Source organism: Plecotus auritus, assembly GCF_963455305.1.
Source record: "Plecotus auritus genome assembly, chromosome: 4".
In the NCBI taxonomy this organism is placed as follows: Eukaryota; Metazoa; Chordata; class Mammalia; order Chiroptera; family Vespertilionidae; genus Plecotus; species Plecotus auritus.
This window is the reverse complement of record NC_137775.1, coordinates 115,985,382-116,004,291: the sequence shown is the minus strand read 5'-3', so window position 1 is coordinate 116,004,291 and position 18,910 is coordinate 115,985,382. Positions and strand designations below refer to the sequence as shown.

General features: G+C 41.3%; 1 protein-coding gene across 1 annotated transcript in view; it reads right to left on the bottom strand.

Annotated features, from left to right (window-relative positions):
- The window catches only part of CAPZA2 (capping actin protein of muscle Z-line subunit alpha 2), a 66,074-nt gene extending 47,986 nt beyond the window's left edge, over window positions 1–18,088 (bottom strand). Inside the window, exon 1 of the mRNA XM_080666293.1 lies at window positions 17,919–18,088. Within this exon, the coding sequence (XP_080522419.1) occupies window positions 17,919–17,957 (39 nt within the window). The 5' untranslated portion in view covers window positions 17,958–18,088. The remainder of the gene's footprint in view (window positions 1–17,918) is intronic.
- Window positions 18,089–18,910: the final 822 nt, after the last annotated feature.

Sequence of the window (18,910 nt, the reverse complement as noted above, 5' to 3'; positions counted from 1 at the left end):
TCAATTTTCTCATTTGCAGTAAATAAGACCTTTAGGAAAGTGCTCAACACAGATAAGCACTCAGATAATAGCTATTAACTTTTTACTCTTTTTGCCACTTTTTAGCTCCTACAACCTATCCACTCTTTTTCTCATCCCACATAATCACAGTACTTGGAGCCTCACCACTTCATTCCATCTCTTAAACAAGAACTCTTGTCTTTCAAGCTTCCATATTACTGTATATATATGATTTGGCCATCTTTTATCTGTGGCGAAATTATACAGCAGCAAAATACCTTAAAATTTGAAAATTATCAGAAGAAAAGTTCATATAGAAAGGAAAACTCTAAGATCAAATTATGCTATTAAAAACTTCTTGATGTATTATTTAGCATAGCAATCATTAGCAAATACTTTTTATAAAGGATGAATACTATTGAGACCTGTGGTATAAAGGCCTAAAATTATTTGTGTGTTGACATGGGGGGGGGGGGGGAAAACTGCGAGGACCTTGAATGGCCTATACCAAGTTCCCCTTCTTACTCTGCTCCTGCAGATAAGGTCCTCCAGCCAGATAAACCTCTTTATCACAGGGAACAGGCATACTTCCTGCTTATGCCTGAATAGCAGCCCTCAGAATTATTAAAATAAACCAATCACATCATCTGGTGGAACCAGGGATCACTCTAGCCTCTTGATATGACAAAGCTGGCCTCCCATGGCCTCTCTCTGTCCTGGAGTGCAACCCCCATGTGGCCCGGCATTGCATGCTTTTGTCCCTCTCTCCCAGGCTAATAAGCATATGTGATTAATAAACTGCTGTTCATCTCTTCTATTCAGTGTCAGGTGGTTGTGTGTTCAGCCATCCAATAACCCCATGGCAGGAACACATCCCTTACCAACAGTGAAGAGGAGACAGGTAAAACAAGAACTTACTTATAGGGGGAGCTTGAATTTAAGATATGTAACTGGGGACTAGGAAGCAATGAACTCAGTTAAGCAAGCAAATAAATATGTATGTATACTTATATCTATCTATATATAAAAAAGCCTAAGCAACCATCCGACCGGTAGCTATGACGTGCACTGACCACCAGGGGGCAGACACTGAATCTCAGAGGGAAGGGGGCAGGGGGAGGGCCGGAAGAGATTAACCAAAGATTTTTATATGCATACTAGAGGCCTGGTGCATGGATTTGGCACCGGTGGGGTCCCTTGGCCTGGCCTGCGGGGATCAGGCTGAAACCGCCTCTCCAACATCCCCCAAGGGGTCCCAGATTGCAAGAGGGCACAGGCCAGGCCGAGGGACCCCACTGGTACACGAATCTGTGTACTGGGCCTCTAGTTGTGTGTGTGTGTGTGTGTGTGTGTGTGTGTGTGTGTGTGTGTGTGTATATATATATATGTATAAGTATACATATATATAGTGTAAATGTTACAAGGGCATGAGAAAGTTCTTCATTGATCTTCATGTTTATTTCAGATATAAATTTACAAAAGTGTGTTTATCTAGTTTCCTATTCTCCAATGAATTGGAAGGGAGGACAGGAAAAGTTGAAATAACATTTTATTTTTTTATTATTTTTCAAAAATATATTTTTATTGATTTCAGAGAGGAAGGGAGAGGGAGAGAGAGATAGAAATATCAATGATGAGAGGGAATCATTGATTGGCTGCCTCCTGCATGCCCCCTAATGGGGATTGAGCCCGCAACCCAGGCATGTGCCCTTTGCTGGAATCAAACCCGGGACCCTTCAGACCAAAGGCCAATGCTCTATCCACTAAGTCAAACTGGCTAGGGTGACAATTACATTTTAAAAAGGGAAGAATCTGAACCTATTTGACAAAGACTGTGGAAAACGAAGTTCCTATAAGAATGAAAAACTTACAAATCAAGTCCTGAAATTCAGAAGCTAAGCAAACCTCTTGAAAAGAGAACTCTAAAATTTTCAGTAAATGAATTTTTGTTTAAGAATAAGTACAAGCACAGCTGGTGTTGCTCAGTGGTTGAGCATCAACCTATGAACCAGGAGGTTAGAGTTCGATTCTTGGTCAGGGCACATGCCTGGATGGTGGTGGGTATACAGGAGGCAGTTGATCAATGATGCTCTCTCATCATTGGTGTTTCTATCTCTCTCGCCCTCTCTGAAATCAATAAAAATATATTTAAAAAAAATAAGTACAAGCTTACATCAATAACCTTTTCAGATGAAAATAATAATCAGGATTTTTAATTATGAGATAATGTAGATTAAACATTTCAAAACCTTCAGACTTATTGGCAACTCTACTGAGTGATAAAATAACGGGAAAATCTTGTGATGTGGCCAGTCAAGTGGAAGAAAATGAATTCCATCCACAATTTTAGACAAACTTCTTCCACTCTTATCTACTCCCTGCCCTATAGAGAACTCCTTGCCAGTTCAAAAATTAGAAGATTAAAATTAGTTTATTAAGTAGTGAGAAATGGTCTTTGATGGAGCAAATTAGAAGACCTGGAAGTGAAATGGACTTTCTCAAAAATGACATCAGGGTATTTGTGATTCTTTCAACCTTCTTTAGATCAGAATTCCCACAAATAACAGGAAAAGACGTGGGCAGAATTCAGTTGTAAATTATTAAATTATTCAGACAAGGGGGAAACAAGGATATTCATTTTTCAATATCAGATGAAGTTGATTCCACTATTTTAAAAGAGAATTCCCCAAATCTTTTCTGTAGGAAAGAATGTCACCTTATCGATCAAGTTCATTTTGATAAATCTCATAGGAAATTGTTTCCTGCTTTCTACTAAGCACTAGCACTACTTTCTTTTTGTAAATGCTAGGAAATAGCCATTTAGGATCAGAGATGTCTCAGATTGCAGACAGTGAAAAAAGTATTATGTTAATGCTGGGATGCTGCCTGCCACAAATTGTTCCTCATGTGCTGCAGGCAAGAGGGAGGATGCCTCTCATATTATACAGACCATGACTGTACCCTGAGCCTACAGACAAAAATCAGTGCCTCCAGATGAGCAAATAATATTGACAGGTTGGGTGGCATTGACATGTCATGTTGAATCAAGGCAAACTTTTATCACATTGATGGGAAGATATTAGATACAATACCCAGAAAGATGACTGCTTGGCGCTAAATCCTGTGGAGGCCTTGTTTTTCTCGTTTCAATATATTTTTTCTTTCAGTGTTCCAACAGACTTAAATGGAAGAGAAGGCACATTTGGTATAGGAAGCTGTGGTCAAAATCCTTAATATCATTATGGTATTCATTGATGATCCAGACAAATATCAATAAGGTATTGAATTGTTGCTCTCAGTCTTGGGTGATCCCCCACAAAGAATAGTTAGTACACAATATCAAGTGTTTACTATCCTATGTTACCTGGACCACAGAATTTGAAAATGTGCAATCTTATGTTAAACCTACACTGCTGAGTAAGACTGAAAAACTTCCGAGGGAAGGAAACCAGATACACATGAACTCCACATATAGCTTTCTGCCTTGTATTCCTTGATTCTGTCACTCTGTGCATTAGTGCTTCAGAATTCACCTTTCTCAGCAATGCCAAGCTTCATGGTGAAATGGCACAGGTAGAAGTGATTAGGCTATGTTGCCTCTTTAAGATGTGTCTGTTACTGGAAGAGGTAAGCATCTGGCAGTGCTACTTCAACTTTATGATTGCCAGCTACAACATGAAGGAACAACAGGGTGGGAGAATTTTCTATGGGTAGCCAATTAATTGTTGCCACCAATTTATAAAAACTGTTAGAAAAATTAATGTTATTTCAACTACCTGTGTTCATGAATTCCCCAAATTGTTTTGATGCTTTTGATAGACACTGTAAATTGTCAAGATTTTTACAAACACTAAAGTAAAATTTTAGTTCCAGGAGATTTTAAAACTGTATGAAGAAAACTTTAATTCTTTAGCAGGAAGTGGAGTCCTCACCAAAGAAGCTATAAGTACAGTAACCTGACAAAAATTTAAGAATTTTTAAAAAGCCTTGAGCAACTGAAAAAAAAGGGAGGAGATAAAAGTATAAAAAGTAGACATACATACCACAAAAAATAGCTATATGGAATACAACAGTCCTGCAATCTACAGTAGCCTCAAAGTATACTGCACAGAAAATACACTAAAAATAATTTGTAATTCATCTTAATTCAAATTTAACCAGGAATCCTATATTTTATCTGAGAACCCAGCCAACAACCCCTCTAATTTCCATATGTTGAACATTATCCCACATAGTTATCTCCTCCTTCACTAAGGCAGAAGACATTAGGGTAGAGATTTCCCAAATCAGGATTCACTGGAAAGCTTTAAAAAGAAAACAAACAAAAAAACAACAGAGACCCATGTTCCATTCCAGTCCTACTGAATCAATCTTCAGAGGATTAAGACATAGAAATCTGCCTTTTAGAAATCCCCTCCCATCCAGGGTGATTCTGATGGGTAGCCAGATATTACACTGCCTCATAAGGAACTATATGCAAAACCTGAGGTGTTTGGTCTTCTAAGGAAAGGAACCATAGGGTTCACCTGATTCTCAAGGAATATGATACCAAAGGGTCACTGCCTTATAGATGGTTAGTAAAGATAAAAATAGATATTAAGCATTTTTCACTTTAACAAGAATTATTTGACATCGTTTCCCTATAACTCCTAAACATTGTCTATGCCTTTTTGAGAGTTACAAGAATAGAAAAACACTTTTTAAAACTCTATCATATTTAAATAGTTTATGATCAATGATCACTACTGCATGTCTGTGTTAATTTATTTTAATTTGAGTGGTAATCTGTTTTGGTAAGGTTTAAAAAAAATTTTTTTCTTTATAATTACTTTGAATGATAATTAAAAACAACTCCTTCTCCCCTACACCCCCCCCCCCCAAAAAAAAAACAGGGCCCATATCACTTAATGTTAAACTAGGTCATCTATTGAATTCAACATCAATTTTTCTTTAAATGTTTTTATCATCTATTTAAAATATTAAGAAACCCACAAATCCAAAGGCATTATTCACTGTAAAAGTTATGTAAGTTATTATTTATATTACATTTTCTATTTCTTTCTCTCCTCTAAATCATTCCTCTCAGCCCACAAATACTAATTTTTTCTATCTTAAAAGAGAAGTATCCCTAAAATGAAACAGCAGGAAAAATTTAATAGTAGTAATATACCCACTTTTCCTATTTTGCTTCACTATCAATTTTTTTTCAAGAATAATTTATACTTACTGTTTTCCTTTCTTATCCTTTAGTCAACATTTATTGAGCACAATACAGTGAGACTCAATCCTGGTGGCACATTCACATAATTTAGAAAGCTTTTTTTTTTTTTAAGGTGTATTTTTATTGATTTACAGAGAGGGAGAGGAAGAGAGAGATAGAAATATCAATGCTGAGAGAGAATCACTGAACAGCTGCCTCCTGCATTCCCCACACTGGGGATTAAGCCCACCACCTGGGCATGTGCCCTGACCAGAATCAAACAGTGACCTCCGTGTTCATAGGTCAATGCTCAACCACTGACCAACACTGGCTGGGCTACAAAGCTTATTTAAAAAAAAAAAAATAGTACAGAGATTCCAGGCCTCTCCCATAAATGAAGCATGTGCATCCATATCCTATATAATAAATCCTATATAATAAAAACCTAATATGCAAATTGTCCCCTCGACTGGGAATTCGACCAGGAGTCCGACTGCTCACTATGATGTACGCTGACCACCAGGGGGCAGCATGAACCATGGTGGGCATGAGCAATGCAGCACTGGCAGCGGGCAGCAGTGGAGGCGCTGCTGGCCCTGATGGGCCCCGATAAGAGCAGGACCGCAGCGGGATGGTGGAGCAGGTGAGCGGGTGGCACCAAGCCAAGGCGGGTGTGAGCGGGGTCCCATTACCCCACAGACAGCGACCAGCGGCTGGCAGGGCCTGATCGCCCAACTGAGGCTGGGCCCCGGGCTGGGACAGGAAACTGGGGGTAGGTGGTGGCAACCAACCTCCCGCAGCACCTGGGCAGGGGGGCTATGACCTCTCATCTGATATCTGGGGGCAGGGGTGATGGGGATGGCGGTGCGGTGGGAATGCGGGGTGTCCGCCGAGCTCCCTCTCACTCCCTCTGCTACCCTCCCTGGGATGCCAGAGCTCACGTGCTGGGAAAGCCCCTGCACTCAAGTACTGGGCGCCTGCGAGGAGCCTGCCTTGCACCTGTGCAGCCTCTTACGGGTGAGCTGGGCCGCAGCCACCGGTTGGGCTCTCCGTGGGTTTGTGCAGGAGTCTGGCCTGCAAGGCCGCCTGGGAGAGAGCACGCTGCCCTCCCGGCTTCCGTGTGGTACCACTGGGAGGCCCAGAGGCCCACACCGTCGGGCTGCACTCACTGCATCTCTGCGTGGGGAACTCAGGTGCCGTGACTCAGGTGGGGGGGGGGGGATGCACAGGGGCCTGAGGGCCCAGGTGCTGCCCAGGGCCCAGAGATCAGCTGGGACCCGCCCTTCCACACCAGATGCTCACGCTTTGATCACCAGCCAGGCCTAGGGACTGCACCCATGCACACATTTCATGCACCAGGCCTCTAGTTTATTTATAAACTCTCCAGTTGATTCTAATGTACAGCTAGAGTTGAAATTCATTAATCTAATATATGCCAGGCACTCTACTGGTATTACAAAGATGAATAAATCAGAGGTCTGCCCCTAAACAACACAGGAAATAAGAACATCAGGTAAACACATTAAAATTGGTAAATGTTTTAACAAAGGAGATACAAACTGCTGAGGCATCAGAGACAGGCCAGGATACAAAAGAAGATGAGGGAAGTCTTTGGGTCTGGTCATGAAGGATGAGTAGTTTACAATGCAGTCAAGACTGAAAGAACAGCCCGGCCAACATGGCTCAGTTAAGCTTTGATCTATGAACTGAGCTCATGGATCGATTCCTGGTCAGGGCACAAACCCAGTAGGGGGCCTGCAGGAGGCAGCTGATCAATGATTCTCTCTTATCATTGATATTTCTCTCTCTCTCTCTCTCTCTCTCTCTCTCTCTCCCTCTCCCTTCCTCTCTGAAATCAATAAAAATATATTATTAATAATAAAAAATAAAACTGAAAGAACATTTCTGGAAGAGGAAAAGCATATGCATTTTTTAGGCCCCGGTAATCTGGCTTTTCTCTCTGTTTCTTGCTCCAAACTCTAGTAAAACTGCTCTCTTAAAGGCCACCATTTCTAGTATACCACTCAAATAGTTGGCCTTATCTGTATGTTTTTCCATCTTTAAAATGGGGATAATAATGAGGCTACTCTGACAATTAATTGTGATTAATTATATAGTAAATACTGGATCTAAGGTAGTAGATATTTGTCATCCCTTTCTCCTAAAGTCTTTTCCCAATATTATATTCCTTCTTAATCTCTCTGTAACACTGGCACTGCTCCTTCTGGAAATTCTCTTCAAGTTCTATGACATGAGCATCTACTCTGTGCCAGGTATTCACTTCTACTTCAAGGGTCACCTCCACCCCTTTTTGTTTCTCTTATTCATAAATGAAAGCATACCCATCTTTGCTATGTCTAACCTTGTTCTCCTAAAAAGCTTATGCCATCTCGTGGCTTTGAGACAGGACAGTAAGCCTGGACAAGTGGAATAGGGAAAACTGAGACAGCTGAGCAAACTGTCAGAGCAATTTACAGCAGATACAGAAGGTTACTTACCTCCCTAGAAGTAATATCTAGGCCTCAGTTGTATTTCAGCTCCAGACCCAGAAAAGCAGCAAAACCAGATGGGCAACACCAGGACCAGCTGTAATGACTGACGACCCCCTACCCTGACATTGACCAATCAATCAGTGGAGACCATGGCCCTGGAGGAGCACACCCAGAAAACTGATGAACATTCTGCTGAAACTCTCCTGAGACCTCCCCTAAGATTCCACCTGCATAAGAGAGATAAAGGCTCAAGACAAAGGACCCAGCGAGTGCTCTCTCTCTCGGAAGTAGCCCCTGCCATTCCCTTTCCCCTCTTCTTCAAATTCTTCCCCCACGGGTATGCATCTGCTAAACTCTAAGTGACCCCACAAGACTTGCAACCAGGGGAGCAATGGGAAGCAGCAGCTCATCCCAGGCTAACCTCTGAATCTGATCTCAAGGCCCCCTTTTCTCTGACTTCCCAGAGAGTTAGGACAGCCCAGCCTAGGCTCTCCTATTGCTTCTTCTATGCTAAGCCCTTTCTTATTTTACATTTCCAGCATTAATAAATGTTCCCTCATAGTCATCTGGACTGGTGTTGTGAAATTTTTCCTGCATGAAGCCAAGAACCCACATACTACCAGTTGGACCTAGGCAGACCAGCTAAGAGTCAGGTCCCCTTTCCCATAACAGCTTTAACCTATAAAGGGATTTCCAAATTGATATAGTCTCTGGGCCTGAACACTTTCTAAGTTCCATTTCTACATTTCCATATCTGCTAGGCATGTTCATGTAGACATCCTGCTAGCATCTCAAACACAGTATAACCCAAATCAAATTCACCATTATTCCTCCCAGCTGTGTATCCTTTCTTGCATTCTCTAGTTGTGAGTGATAGTACCACTTTCCAGTCATCCAGATTTCAATGTTAACCATTATCTCTGATTCTTCCCTTTCCCCTACATTTATTTATCAAGTCCTGTTGATTCCAACTCTGAAATCTGTTAGCAATCTTTTTTTTTTTTTAATCATGTGAAACTACTTTAAGTCGGGTCCTAACACTTAACCTAGCTTCCTCACTGTTCTCACTAGCCCCAATCTGTCCTAGACCTGTATTTCTCAACTAGAGGCCATTTTGTCCCATAGGAGATATTTTTTATTGTTATAACAGGGGTGCTACTGGCATCACATGGACCAAGGATGCTATTAAACATCCTAAAATGCACAGGACAGCTCCAAAGAAAGAGTTATCTTGGTCCCAAATGCCAACAGTGCTAAGGTTGAGAAACCCTGTGCTGTTTAACACCATAATTCATCTCTACATCTCTTACTTGCAAAGTACATGAGACATAGCTTATATTCCCTACTCTTCTCCATTTCCCTAATTTTTCTTCCAATGTTGTGCTCTTTCACACGACCTTATACCTCAATTGATATCTACCATCCTCCTAGGCAGAAGCAATTTTTCTGTCTCCTGAATTCCCATGAACTTACTACATGTCTAATTAATCTCTGAATCTATAATCTTACATCGTGCCTACCAAACAGATGATCAAATCACCAACCTTCAGTGAATCTAAAACTTAATCTATGGTGTCATTACTGCTATTCAGAAATACTACAATTCTCTTCTCCTTCTGTGATCCCTCTGAAATTAAGCTTTTAGATGTAACTTGCTTCAGTTAATTGAAATCTGAGCAGAAGTATAGTGAATCTAAGTGTGTGTGGGATGGGGGTGGGGTGAGTTTTAAAAACCATTGTACTAGTCACTACATTTCCTTCCCACTTCTCTGGGGACTGAGGGGAAAAAAAAAAAGGCTAAGTTTAGACTGAAGCTCTCCAACTGCCGGAAACTATGTGACTTCTGCTCCTGAACTACACTAGACATATACAGAATGAGTGAAGAGATGTACAAAGCTCCCACCACCAACGCCCACATGCTAAGATTTTAGGTTGTTTATTGCATTATATCCTTGCTTACCCTGATTCATAATCAATGTAAGATGCATAATTTTATGTACCACTAAAAAAGGGAAAATGCTACTAATTAAATATCATAGGCCACTGAGTGTACAATGCAGCCTTATAACTGAGATCTTAAAAAAATGGAAAATTATGAGCACCAAAATCAATGAAGTATGGTATATTTAGTAAATTAATGAATGTGGAGGTAATTTTCAAAAATTATTTTTTTGCCTTAGCTGGTTTGGCTCAGTGGATAGAGTGTTGGCCTGTGAACTGAGGGGTCCCTGGTTCGATTCCGGTCAGGGGCACATGCCCAGGTTGCGGGCTCGATCCCTGGTGGGTGTGTGTGCGCGTGTGTGCGCGTGTGTGCAGGAGGCAGCTGATCAATGATTCTCTTTCATCACTGATGTTTCTGTCTCTGTCTCCCTCTCCCTTCCTCTCTGGAATCAAAAATATATTTAAAAAAAATTATTTTCATTTGTTTTCAACAGAAACATTCTGAACTAAAAAGTGTAAGAAGTTCTGAGCCATTAGATTCACAATAAAACATGTAAATATCTGTAGTAAGTGGAAAATTGTAAAAATTGTACTTCTAATCTTCAAAATAAAATTTGTAAAATTCTCCTTTTTTGACAACTATAGATGGGTTCTATACATGAATGTCTTCCAATAAATTACTGCTTCAGGCAATTAGAACTGTAGGTCAGATAAGAAAACGGTAAGTTTTCCCATCATGCTTTCAAACTTAAAAATTACTTTGCACTCTCTGCTCTAGTGCTCTTATATCCTGTGTTCTCATACTAAAATGCAATGTTCTATATATATAATTACCCTTATTATTTTATGTAGAAATGGCTTCCAAATGCACTAAAAACATACTAAAAATTTGTTTTAATGTGCAAAGTCTGCAAAAATCCACTAATGTTACAGCAGCTATCAAGTTTCTGCTTGCTGTAGGAATTTTTACATTTTATTGGTGCAATGATAGAATTCATTCACCAACAGAATATAATTAAGAATGACTATTTTCTACATTAATAGCTTACTAATTGAATTTAGTTTTTTATTAATAAGAACACTACTCATACATTAATTATGATGGAATATAAAGGCAGCTTATATTGTTTTTACATACAAGTAAAATTTGTGAGGCCAAATTATGGTTGCATAGTTAGGGAAAAGCATAAAAACTGCTTATAAAGAATACTTAGCATGTGTAAGTGATTTGAACCATAACAATTTATTACTACCTATAACTCAAAGTGCACCAGGAATTTCACTAACTACCTGAATCTTTAAAACCTACAGCATTATTTAGAAATAAAAAACTTAGGTACTCCAAATGTATCCTCAAAAAATTTGCCTTTATATGCTACTTATACTTTTCAAGAAACTTTTTCTTTTAATTTTCTGAATTCATGATTCCTTTGTTCATTCACTCATTGAACCACTCTACTCATCACATGCAATATTAATGACAGATGCTAAAGATGACATTATTTCTGCACTTAGGAATCCCAACAGAGAAGACAAGTAAACAAATAACTATTGTTGAAAACTAATGATGTGTTATAGCTTTCAGAAGAGAGATTACACTTGCCATGTGATCTAAGCTAAATCTTGAGGGGACAGACCAGGGAGCAGTTCCAACAGTCAAAGTGGTTAAGTCATGAGCAGAGAAAAAGAACTAAAATTTACTGTGTATTTAGTACATGCCAGGCACCATTTATTTTTGCAGCAACTAAATGGAGAAGGTGCTTCTGTTACATCCCCACACTTCAGAGGAAACTGGGCTGAGAGATCCATGAAGGACCCAGCAACTGTAAGTTTGGGAATAGAAAAGTGACATATTAAAACATTGCTTAGATATAGGAAATGAGAGGGATTAGTTTAGAAATTTTATAATAAATGACTAACAGAAGGGAAAAACTAGATATAAGACATTCTTCTAATCCTACTTTTCCTCCTTTGGCTTTATTTCTTAACAGAACAGGTACAATCAACTAGCATTCTGTACAATAAAATTTTGTTACTAAACAGTAATAGTTAATAGCATAAATAACAACAGTTAAATTTAATAGTCTGGTCAACTGAGAGATAATAAACCAAAAACTAATATAAATAAATCAATTTTTAAGCAAGAAATAAATTACTTGTCTAAGACATTTTGATGAGGGGCATGACAAGATTTAGAAACTGATTTTGTTACAGAGCACAAAGAAAAAAAGCTAAAATAAAGCTGAAGTTAAAAACCTGGATGACTGGAATAACAGGAATAGAGAAATAAAGAAAAAAATGAGCAGGAGGAGATAGATTTCTGCCCCCTTTTGTGTACCAGGTGTACCAGTTAATAATGGCGGATTTTATAATAAAAGAAAACACGATAATTTCAAGAGAAATATCAAAAGTGCTTTATTCAAAGTAATGTCCATCGATAGCTACACATTTCCCCATCTTTCACGTAATTTGTGGATACAATCCCAATAGAACTTTTCTAGTTTTGAGGCAAACCAGTCAGAAACCCAATTTTCCACTTCTTCGTATGTTTTGAAGTGCTGCTCAGAAAGTGCGTGTGCCATAGATCGGAACAAGTGGTCATCTGAAGGAGCAAGGTCTGGTGAATATGGCGGGTGGGTTAATATTTCCCAGGCAAGATCTTTCAACGTGTCTTTAACTGGTTTTGAAGTGTGTGATGGTGTGTCATCATGAAGCAAAATTATTTTGCCATGTCTTCTGGAACATTCTGGTAGTTTCACGATCAAAGCGTGGTTCAAATTGATTATTTGTTGTCAGTAGCAATCAGTATTAACGGTTTCATCTGGTTTTAGCAGCTCATAATACACTACACCTTCCTGATCCCACCAAACGCAGAGCATTGTCTTCTTTCCGAGCAATTTGGCCTTGCAGTCGTTGTTGATGGTTGACCTGGATCAAACCCATGATTTTGTGCGTTTGGGATTCTCAAAATAAATCCACTTTTCATCGCCAGTCACAATTCAATGCAAAAAAGACTTTCTTTTGTGTTGTTGAAGCAACATTTTACGGATGACTTTTCAGTTTTCCATTTGTCTTTCGTTCAGTTGATGTGGCACCCATTTTCCTTCCTTTAAAATCTTTCCCATTGCTTGTAAATGATTGGTAATTGTTTGCTGAGCAATGTTTAATCTTTCTGCAAGTTGTTTTTGAGTTTGTCATGTATCTTCATCCAATAATGCTTGTAATTGTTGGTCTTTCAACTTTTTCGGTTGACCTGGACGCCTTTGTCTTTCACATCAAAATCATCACTTTTAAAGCGTTTTAGCCAGCATTCACAAGTATCTTGAGATGGAGCATGTTCACCATAGCTTCCCAAAGTACTCAACAGCACTTTTCTTCAAAATAAAGTAATGAATTAAAACTTCCCCCAAATGCTCCTTTTTTGGCATGAAATTCGACATTTTTAAGTGTAAAAATATCTATGATGTTAATGCCTTCAGCAAATTTGACATAAGAAGTTTTGAAGCTAGTTGTCAATACAACAAAATAGCATACATATCAAATCGCATATATCAACATATGTGTAACTCCATCTATTGAAAAAATTCCGCATTATAAACCAGTATACCTAGTAGAGGGAAAGGAGAGGGGAGTTTATGAATTTACTTTCAGGCAGGTTCCATTTAAACACATCTCATTAACTGTCTCCTGTGAACAGGACTAGCAGATAAAAATGTGTGACTAGTGCTCAGGAGAGCAATATAGGGCCGAGTTATGTACTTGAGACACAGCAACAAAAGATATAAAAGTTGAAGCTGTGGTAGTGGATCCATCACTAATCATTACAGGAAGGTGGGAGGGTTTAAGAAAAAAAAAAAAAGATCCCTTTCAACCAATAACTGTCTTTCTTCTGGAGCTTGGAGTGATTTCCTGGATTTTCTCACCTGGAGAGAAATTTGGGAATGGTTCTTCTGACTTGAGCCACAATTTCGTATAATTTCAAATTCACAAAAATGCTTAACTGTACAATACACTTTACCTAGGAATGACAAACATAACTGTTTCTGACTTAAGAAACAAAAGTCTATGCAAAAAAGTCTGTGGGACACACTAATGCAAATGAACAACTTTAAAGAACATTACTGTGCTTCTTTAGATAACCTATACAGTTATTTAATTTCATAGAGGTTTCCTCAAAACACAATTTTACATGATTTTAACAAACTAAGATTTAATTCCAGATTTCTAAAATGCTTCCTACCATAGAGCATGTGTGAAACTATACCAGTAATATAAAACTTTTAAATGTGTTAAATAAACTTTGTCCTAAAATTATTAAGACACAAAATTTATAACTCAACACTATTTAATGTTTAGTATTTATAATTTTTGTTAAAAACTATTGTATGTCCTATTTCATAATAACCTGTCAACAAATTAAAAACAAAGAGGTAAATCCGGAAGAGTCCCTATCATCAAATGTTTAAGGGAGCATACAGTCACAAGAGCATCAACTTTCGATTCAGACACATTCAGGATTAAATAACACCTTCGCCACTTCCTTCTTAAATGTCCTTGGGTGAATTACTTAAAGCCTTTGAAACTTATTTTACTTATCTGTGAAATGGCAATAAAATACCTCAAACTTACAACAAATTAATGAATGTATTGTCTGAGCCAGGCATATACCAAGTATCCTATCTAATAGAGGGAATACGCTAATTGACCATCATTCCATCACAAAGATGGCTGCACCCACAGCTGAGGCCAAGTTCCCTTAAGGAGCCTTAACAAGCAATCAGCAGGGACCTGAGGCTACACCCTCCCCTGCCCCCGTGAGGCTTGATAGGGACCTCAGGCCGCGCCCCCCACCCAGCAAGGCTTGACAGGGGATCTCAGGCTGTGCCCCCTGCCCTGGTGTCAGGCTGGGGGACCTCAGGCCACACCTCCTGCCTTGGCACCAGGCCGGGGGACCTCAGGTCACGAGCCCTGCCTGGCAGGGCTTGACAGGGGACCTCAACATGCACTTCCTGTCCTGGTGCTGGGCTAGGGGACCTCAGGCTGCGCCCCCCACCAGGTGGGGCTTTACAGGGTACCTCAGGCCGCACCCCCCGCCCCAGCACCGGGCCAGGGGACCTGAGGCTACGCGCCCCCGCCTGGCAGGGCTTGACGGGGGACCTCAAGGCACGCCCCCTGTCCCATCTGAGGGGCCTCAGGCCACCCCCCCATCTTGGCGCCTGGGCCAGGGGACCTGAGGCTACGCCCCCTGCCCGGCGGGGCTTGACAAGGATGCGACTGGCCCAGTCTGGGTCTCACGCAATTTTGAACAATATCAACCAGTACACCTGGTTGGGGGGCACAGCCTGAGGTCCCCTGGGTCTCGCGCATGTGGATGGGCGGGGACTTGACTCTGGGTCCCCCTTTTAATGTGCACAAATTTCGTGTGCTGGGCCACTAGTCCTATATAATAAGAGGGTAATATGCAAATAGACCAAACAGCAGAATGACCAGAAGCTATGCGTGCACTGACCACCAGCGGACAGACGCTCAAAGCAGGCAGCTGGCCCAGCCCGCAGGCCCCAATTGCCCGATCAGGGCCTGCCGGCCAACCTCTCAGTCCCTTCCCTCCAGCCGGCAGGATCCGATGGCGAATGGGGAACTGGGGGTGGGTGGTGGCGGGGGCAGGGCTGGCTGCCAGCAGCTGGGGAAGATGGCCCTGATCACAGGCCAGGCCTGGGGACCATACCCGTGCATGCATTTCATGCGCTCGGCCTCTAGTGGTACTACATAAGTCTTAACAACTTCCCTTCCTTAGATCTGTAATCAATAATGGGAATTCCAAGAGTTTAAAAGTATTAAAAGCATTATTTTTGAAAATTACAAAAAAGATGGCAGAAAAGTAACATGATTTAAATATTAGTTTAAAAATGTCACCTTTAAATTCTATTTATGATTCCATACTAAACGTCCTCCTCCCAAAAGATTAAAAGAACATTTAGATAACTAAAATGACAAGAGTGTAAGAATTTCGCTTAACCAGTTATGTGAATTTAATTCAAAAGTCTGGTCAGTATTTTCCTTAAATTACTAAATACAGCAATGAAATCTACATGTAAAATATGTACAAAATAGTCTTACAAAACTAGAAACAAAAACATGAGGAACAAGCTGGAATTACAACTGAAATATGGAAAGACTTCCTGAATAATCAACAGAAAACTCACAGGAAAGAACCCTGATACCCAAGGACCGAAGGTAGAGTCCACATAAAGACTGATCTTCTTTCTTGAATAATTGGTATTTATTGCATGTAACATTATTATATTTAAAATAGTTTTTCTTGAGATATTAATGTTTATTGCATGTAACATATTTAAAATCGTTTTTCTTGAAATAAAAAAACTGAAAATCATGCATATAAAAAACACACACAAAAAAACCAGAAACACTAAAGTCCTTCAAATTAGAATTTTCATTCATTTACTTTTTTTAATGATTGTTCTTACTTTTTTTAAATATATTTTTTATTGTTGATAGTATTACAGATTATCTCCCATTTCCCCTCCTTCCCTGGGCCCTACCCAACCCTCCAGTCATTCATTTACTCTTAAAACACTGTGTTTAACAAGCTTAGAGAATAAGACACACCCCACCTCCTTTAATGGATGTGCCCTGAGAGGGCCTGATAATAAGGAATCTTGTCATGCAACTTTGAAAAAGCTTGGCTATTTTAGGCTTTTCAACACATGTCAGGTCTGTATTAACTCCCACACTGAGTACTCTCCTCAGCTAGATTTCCTGCCACTTTAATTACTAATCACCACTGACGAAACGTGGACTAAAAACATGATAATCTTTTTAACAAACTTTTACTTAATTTTAAATGTGTGTGCGTAGGAGCACACATTTTCAGTTACCAGCTTACAGTTACCACTATTAACATTTGAAAACTGCACAGCAACTTTGTGTATAAAGGGATCTATCTGCCTACCAGGTCTCTGGGTTATGGAGAATCTTGTTGCTGTCCCCATTTTGTTGTTTATCACTTTCACCAAAAAGCCCAGAGGAAAAAGATTTCCAAAATTGAAGATGAGGCTGATGTGCACATTGACATGAGGAAGGAGATGGAACATTACACTTTGATACAAGAACACAGGATATAAAAATAGTTGGAGATGAGAGTTTCAACTGAAAGTATCCTTAGGCTTATGTTAGGACTTCTTAAAACACCACGATGAGTTTGTGTTTCCTAATTCCTACACGGCTGTACTGCTTTGGAACGCAAAAAAATAAACACTGTTAAATTAAGAGTGGACACTGAAAACGGAAACCATCGTGCATATGTCAGTTACTTCTGAGCCTGGGACACACCAAGGTCCTTTCAGGAAACAACTCAAAATCAGCAGCGTTCTGGGGAACGGGCAGCCAAAGGAAACAGCGAGTGAGAACTAGGTTCGATAATCAGTTTTCTTGTTTCAAATGCCTGAGAACTTAAGTCGTTCATCTGGTTCCAATGCTGTCACAGCATTTAAGATATAGTAAAAGGAGTTGCACAATCTCCCCTCTTGGGAAAAATTCCTGGCAGGACGATGGGGCGCCAGCAAATCAGCCCCCAGGAGGGCTGCTGCCTACCTGGGCAGGAAGCAACGACTGGGTAGGATCCTATTTCTTGTGAGCAATTCCCGCTGAACACGGGAGGCACAAAGCCTACAGCTAAAGACGAAAAAAGACAAAAAAAAAAAAGACGGGGTGGGGGGGGGGGGAGAGAGAGAGGCAGAGAGAGAAGAGAGGCTTCCACGGGAAAGGAAAAAAAGCGTTGAGCACCAGGAAAGGAAGCATTCTGCTTCTGGAAGGCGGGATCAGAACAGCCAAGCGAAGATCTGCTTCCCAAACGATTTTCCCCCTAACCCTCCCCCGGCCACAATCGGGCCAGGCCGTCGGCTGGGCACTGCCCTTGGGCCGGCCGCAGGCCGGCACCCACACCCATGGCAGTCCCCCCGCACCCCCTCCGCCCACGACGCGGCCCCCGCCGAGGGAGAGGGTCCCCGCGCCGCCGCCGCCGCCGCCGCGCGCTCCCGCCCCCATTTTCAGAGCACACGCCCTATAAGGAGCGGGGCGAACAGGCCGGCAGAGACCTGCCCCCGAGGCCGCGGGTGACTGACAGGGGCAGGCACTTGGGAGGAGAGAAGGGGAGAGAGGGCAGCGAGGGCACAGCAATGCCTCCCCTGGCGGCCGGACTCCGGACTGACAGGCCGGGCTCGGCTGGCTCCTGGTCCGACGGGCTCCGCCGCCCGCACAGCTCTTACCTTCTCCTCATCAGACAACTGCTCCTCCAGATCCGCCATTTTCCTCCTGGCTACTAACCGAGGCGGCAGAGGAGGCGGCGGCGGCGACGGCCACCTGACTTCCCCTCGCTGTGCGGTCCTCCGCGCCGCGCGCCCCCGCCAAGGGAGGGGCCCTACGCCTAGGCCACTGCGCACGCGCCCCGGAAGCCCCGCCTCCCTCCCCGGGGCCCGTCGGCCGAGCGCCGCTGTGCGCGTGCGCGGAGCCCTCGCGGGGCGGGGGCGGGGGCCGGGGCCGGGGCCGGGGCCGGGGCCGGGGCCGGGGCCGGCAACGCGCGTCTGCTGCGGGCTAGTGGGCATCCTGTGGATGGAATGCTTTCCCACCGTGGACCGTATGGACACAGTCCGCGAAAGTACATTCTGAGCCCTTGATTATGTTCTCATTAAGTCCTGAACTCTGCCAGTCTGAAAAAGTGTACGAATAGAAGCTTTTTAAACATTGTTTTTTTAAACACTAGAAAAATATTCAGCTTTCATTACAATTCACACACGACCCAGTCCGTAGAAGATTGCTCTAGATATATTCATTTACTCATTGAAGAAATAATTATCTTTAGTTTTTTTTTCCCCCCATCACCATTCATCCTGCCTATCATTCAAGAAATATTTATTGGTCTTTTTTTGTGTGTCAGATAATGTGTTAGTCTCTGGGGATATACAACGTTAAGCAAAAACCAGAGAAACCTGTTTTCAAACATACATTGAACAGTTGGGAAAGGCACTGTACTATTGCAGGGGAATACAAAGTTATGTTAGACATGGATCCTATTCTTCTAAATAGGGTTGCCAGATTAAATACAGAGAGCCTTGTAAAATTTGAATTTCACACAAACAATGAATATATATTTTAAGCATAATTATATCCCATGAAGCATTTGAGATGTATTTACACTAAAAAATCATCCATTGTTTTCCAATTGTATTGGGCATCTACTATTTTTATTTGCTAAATCTGG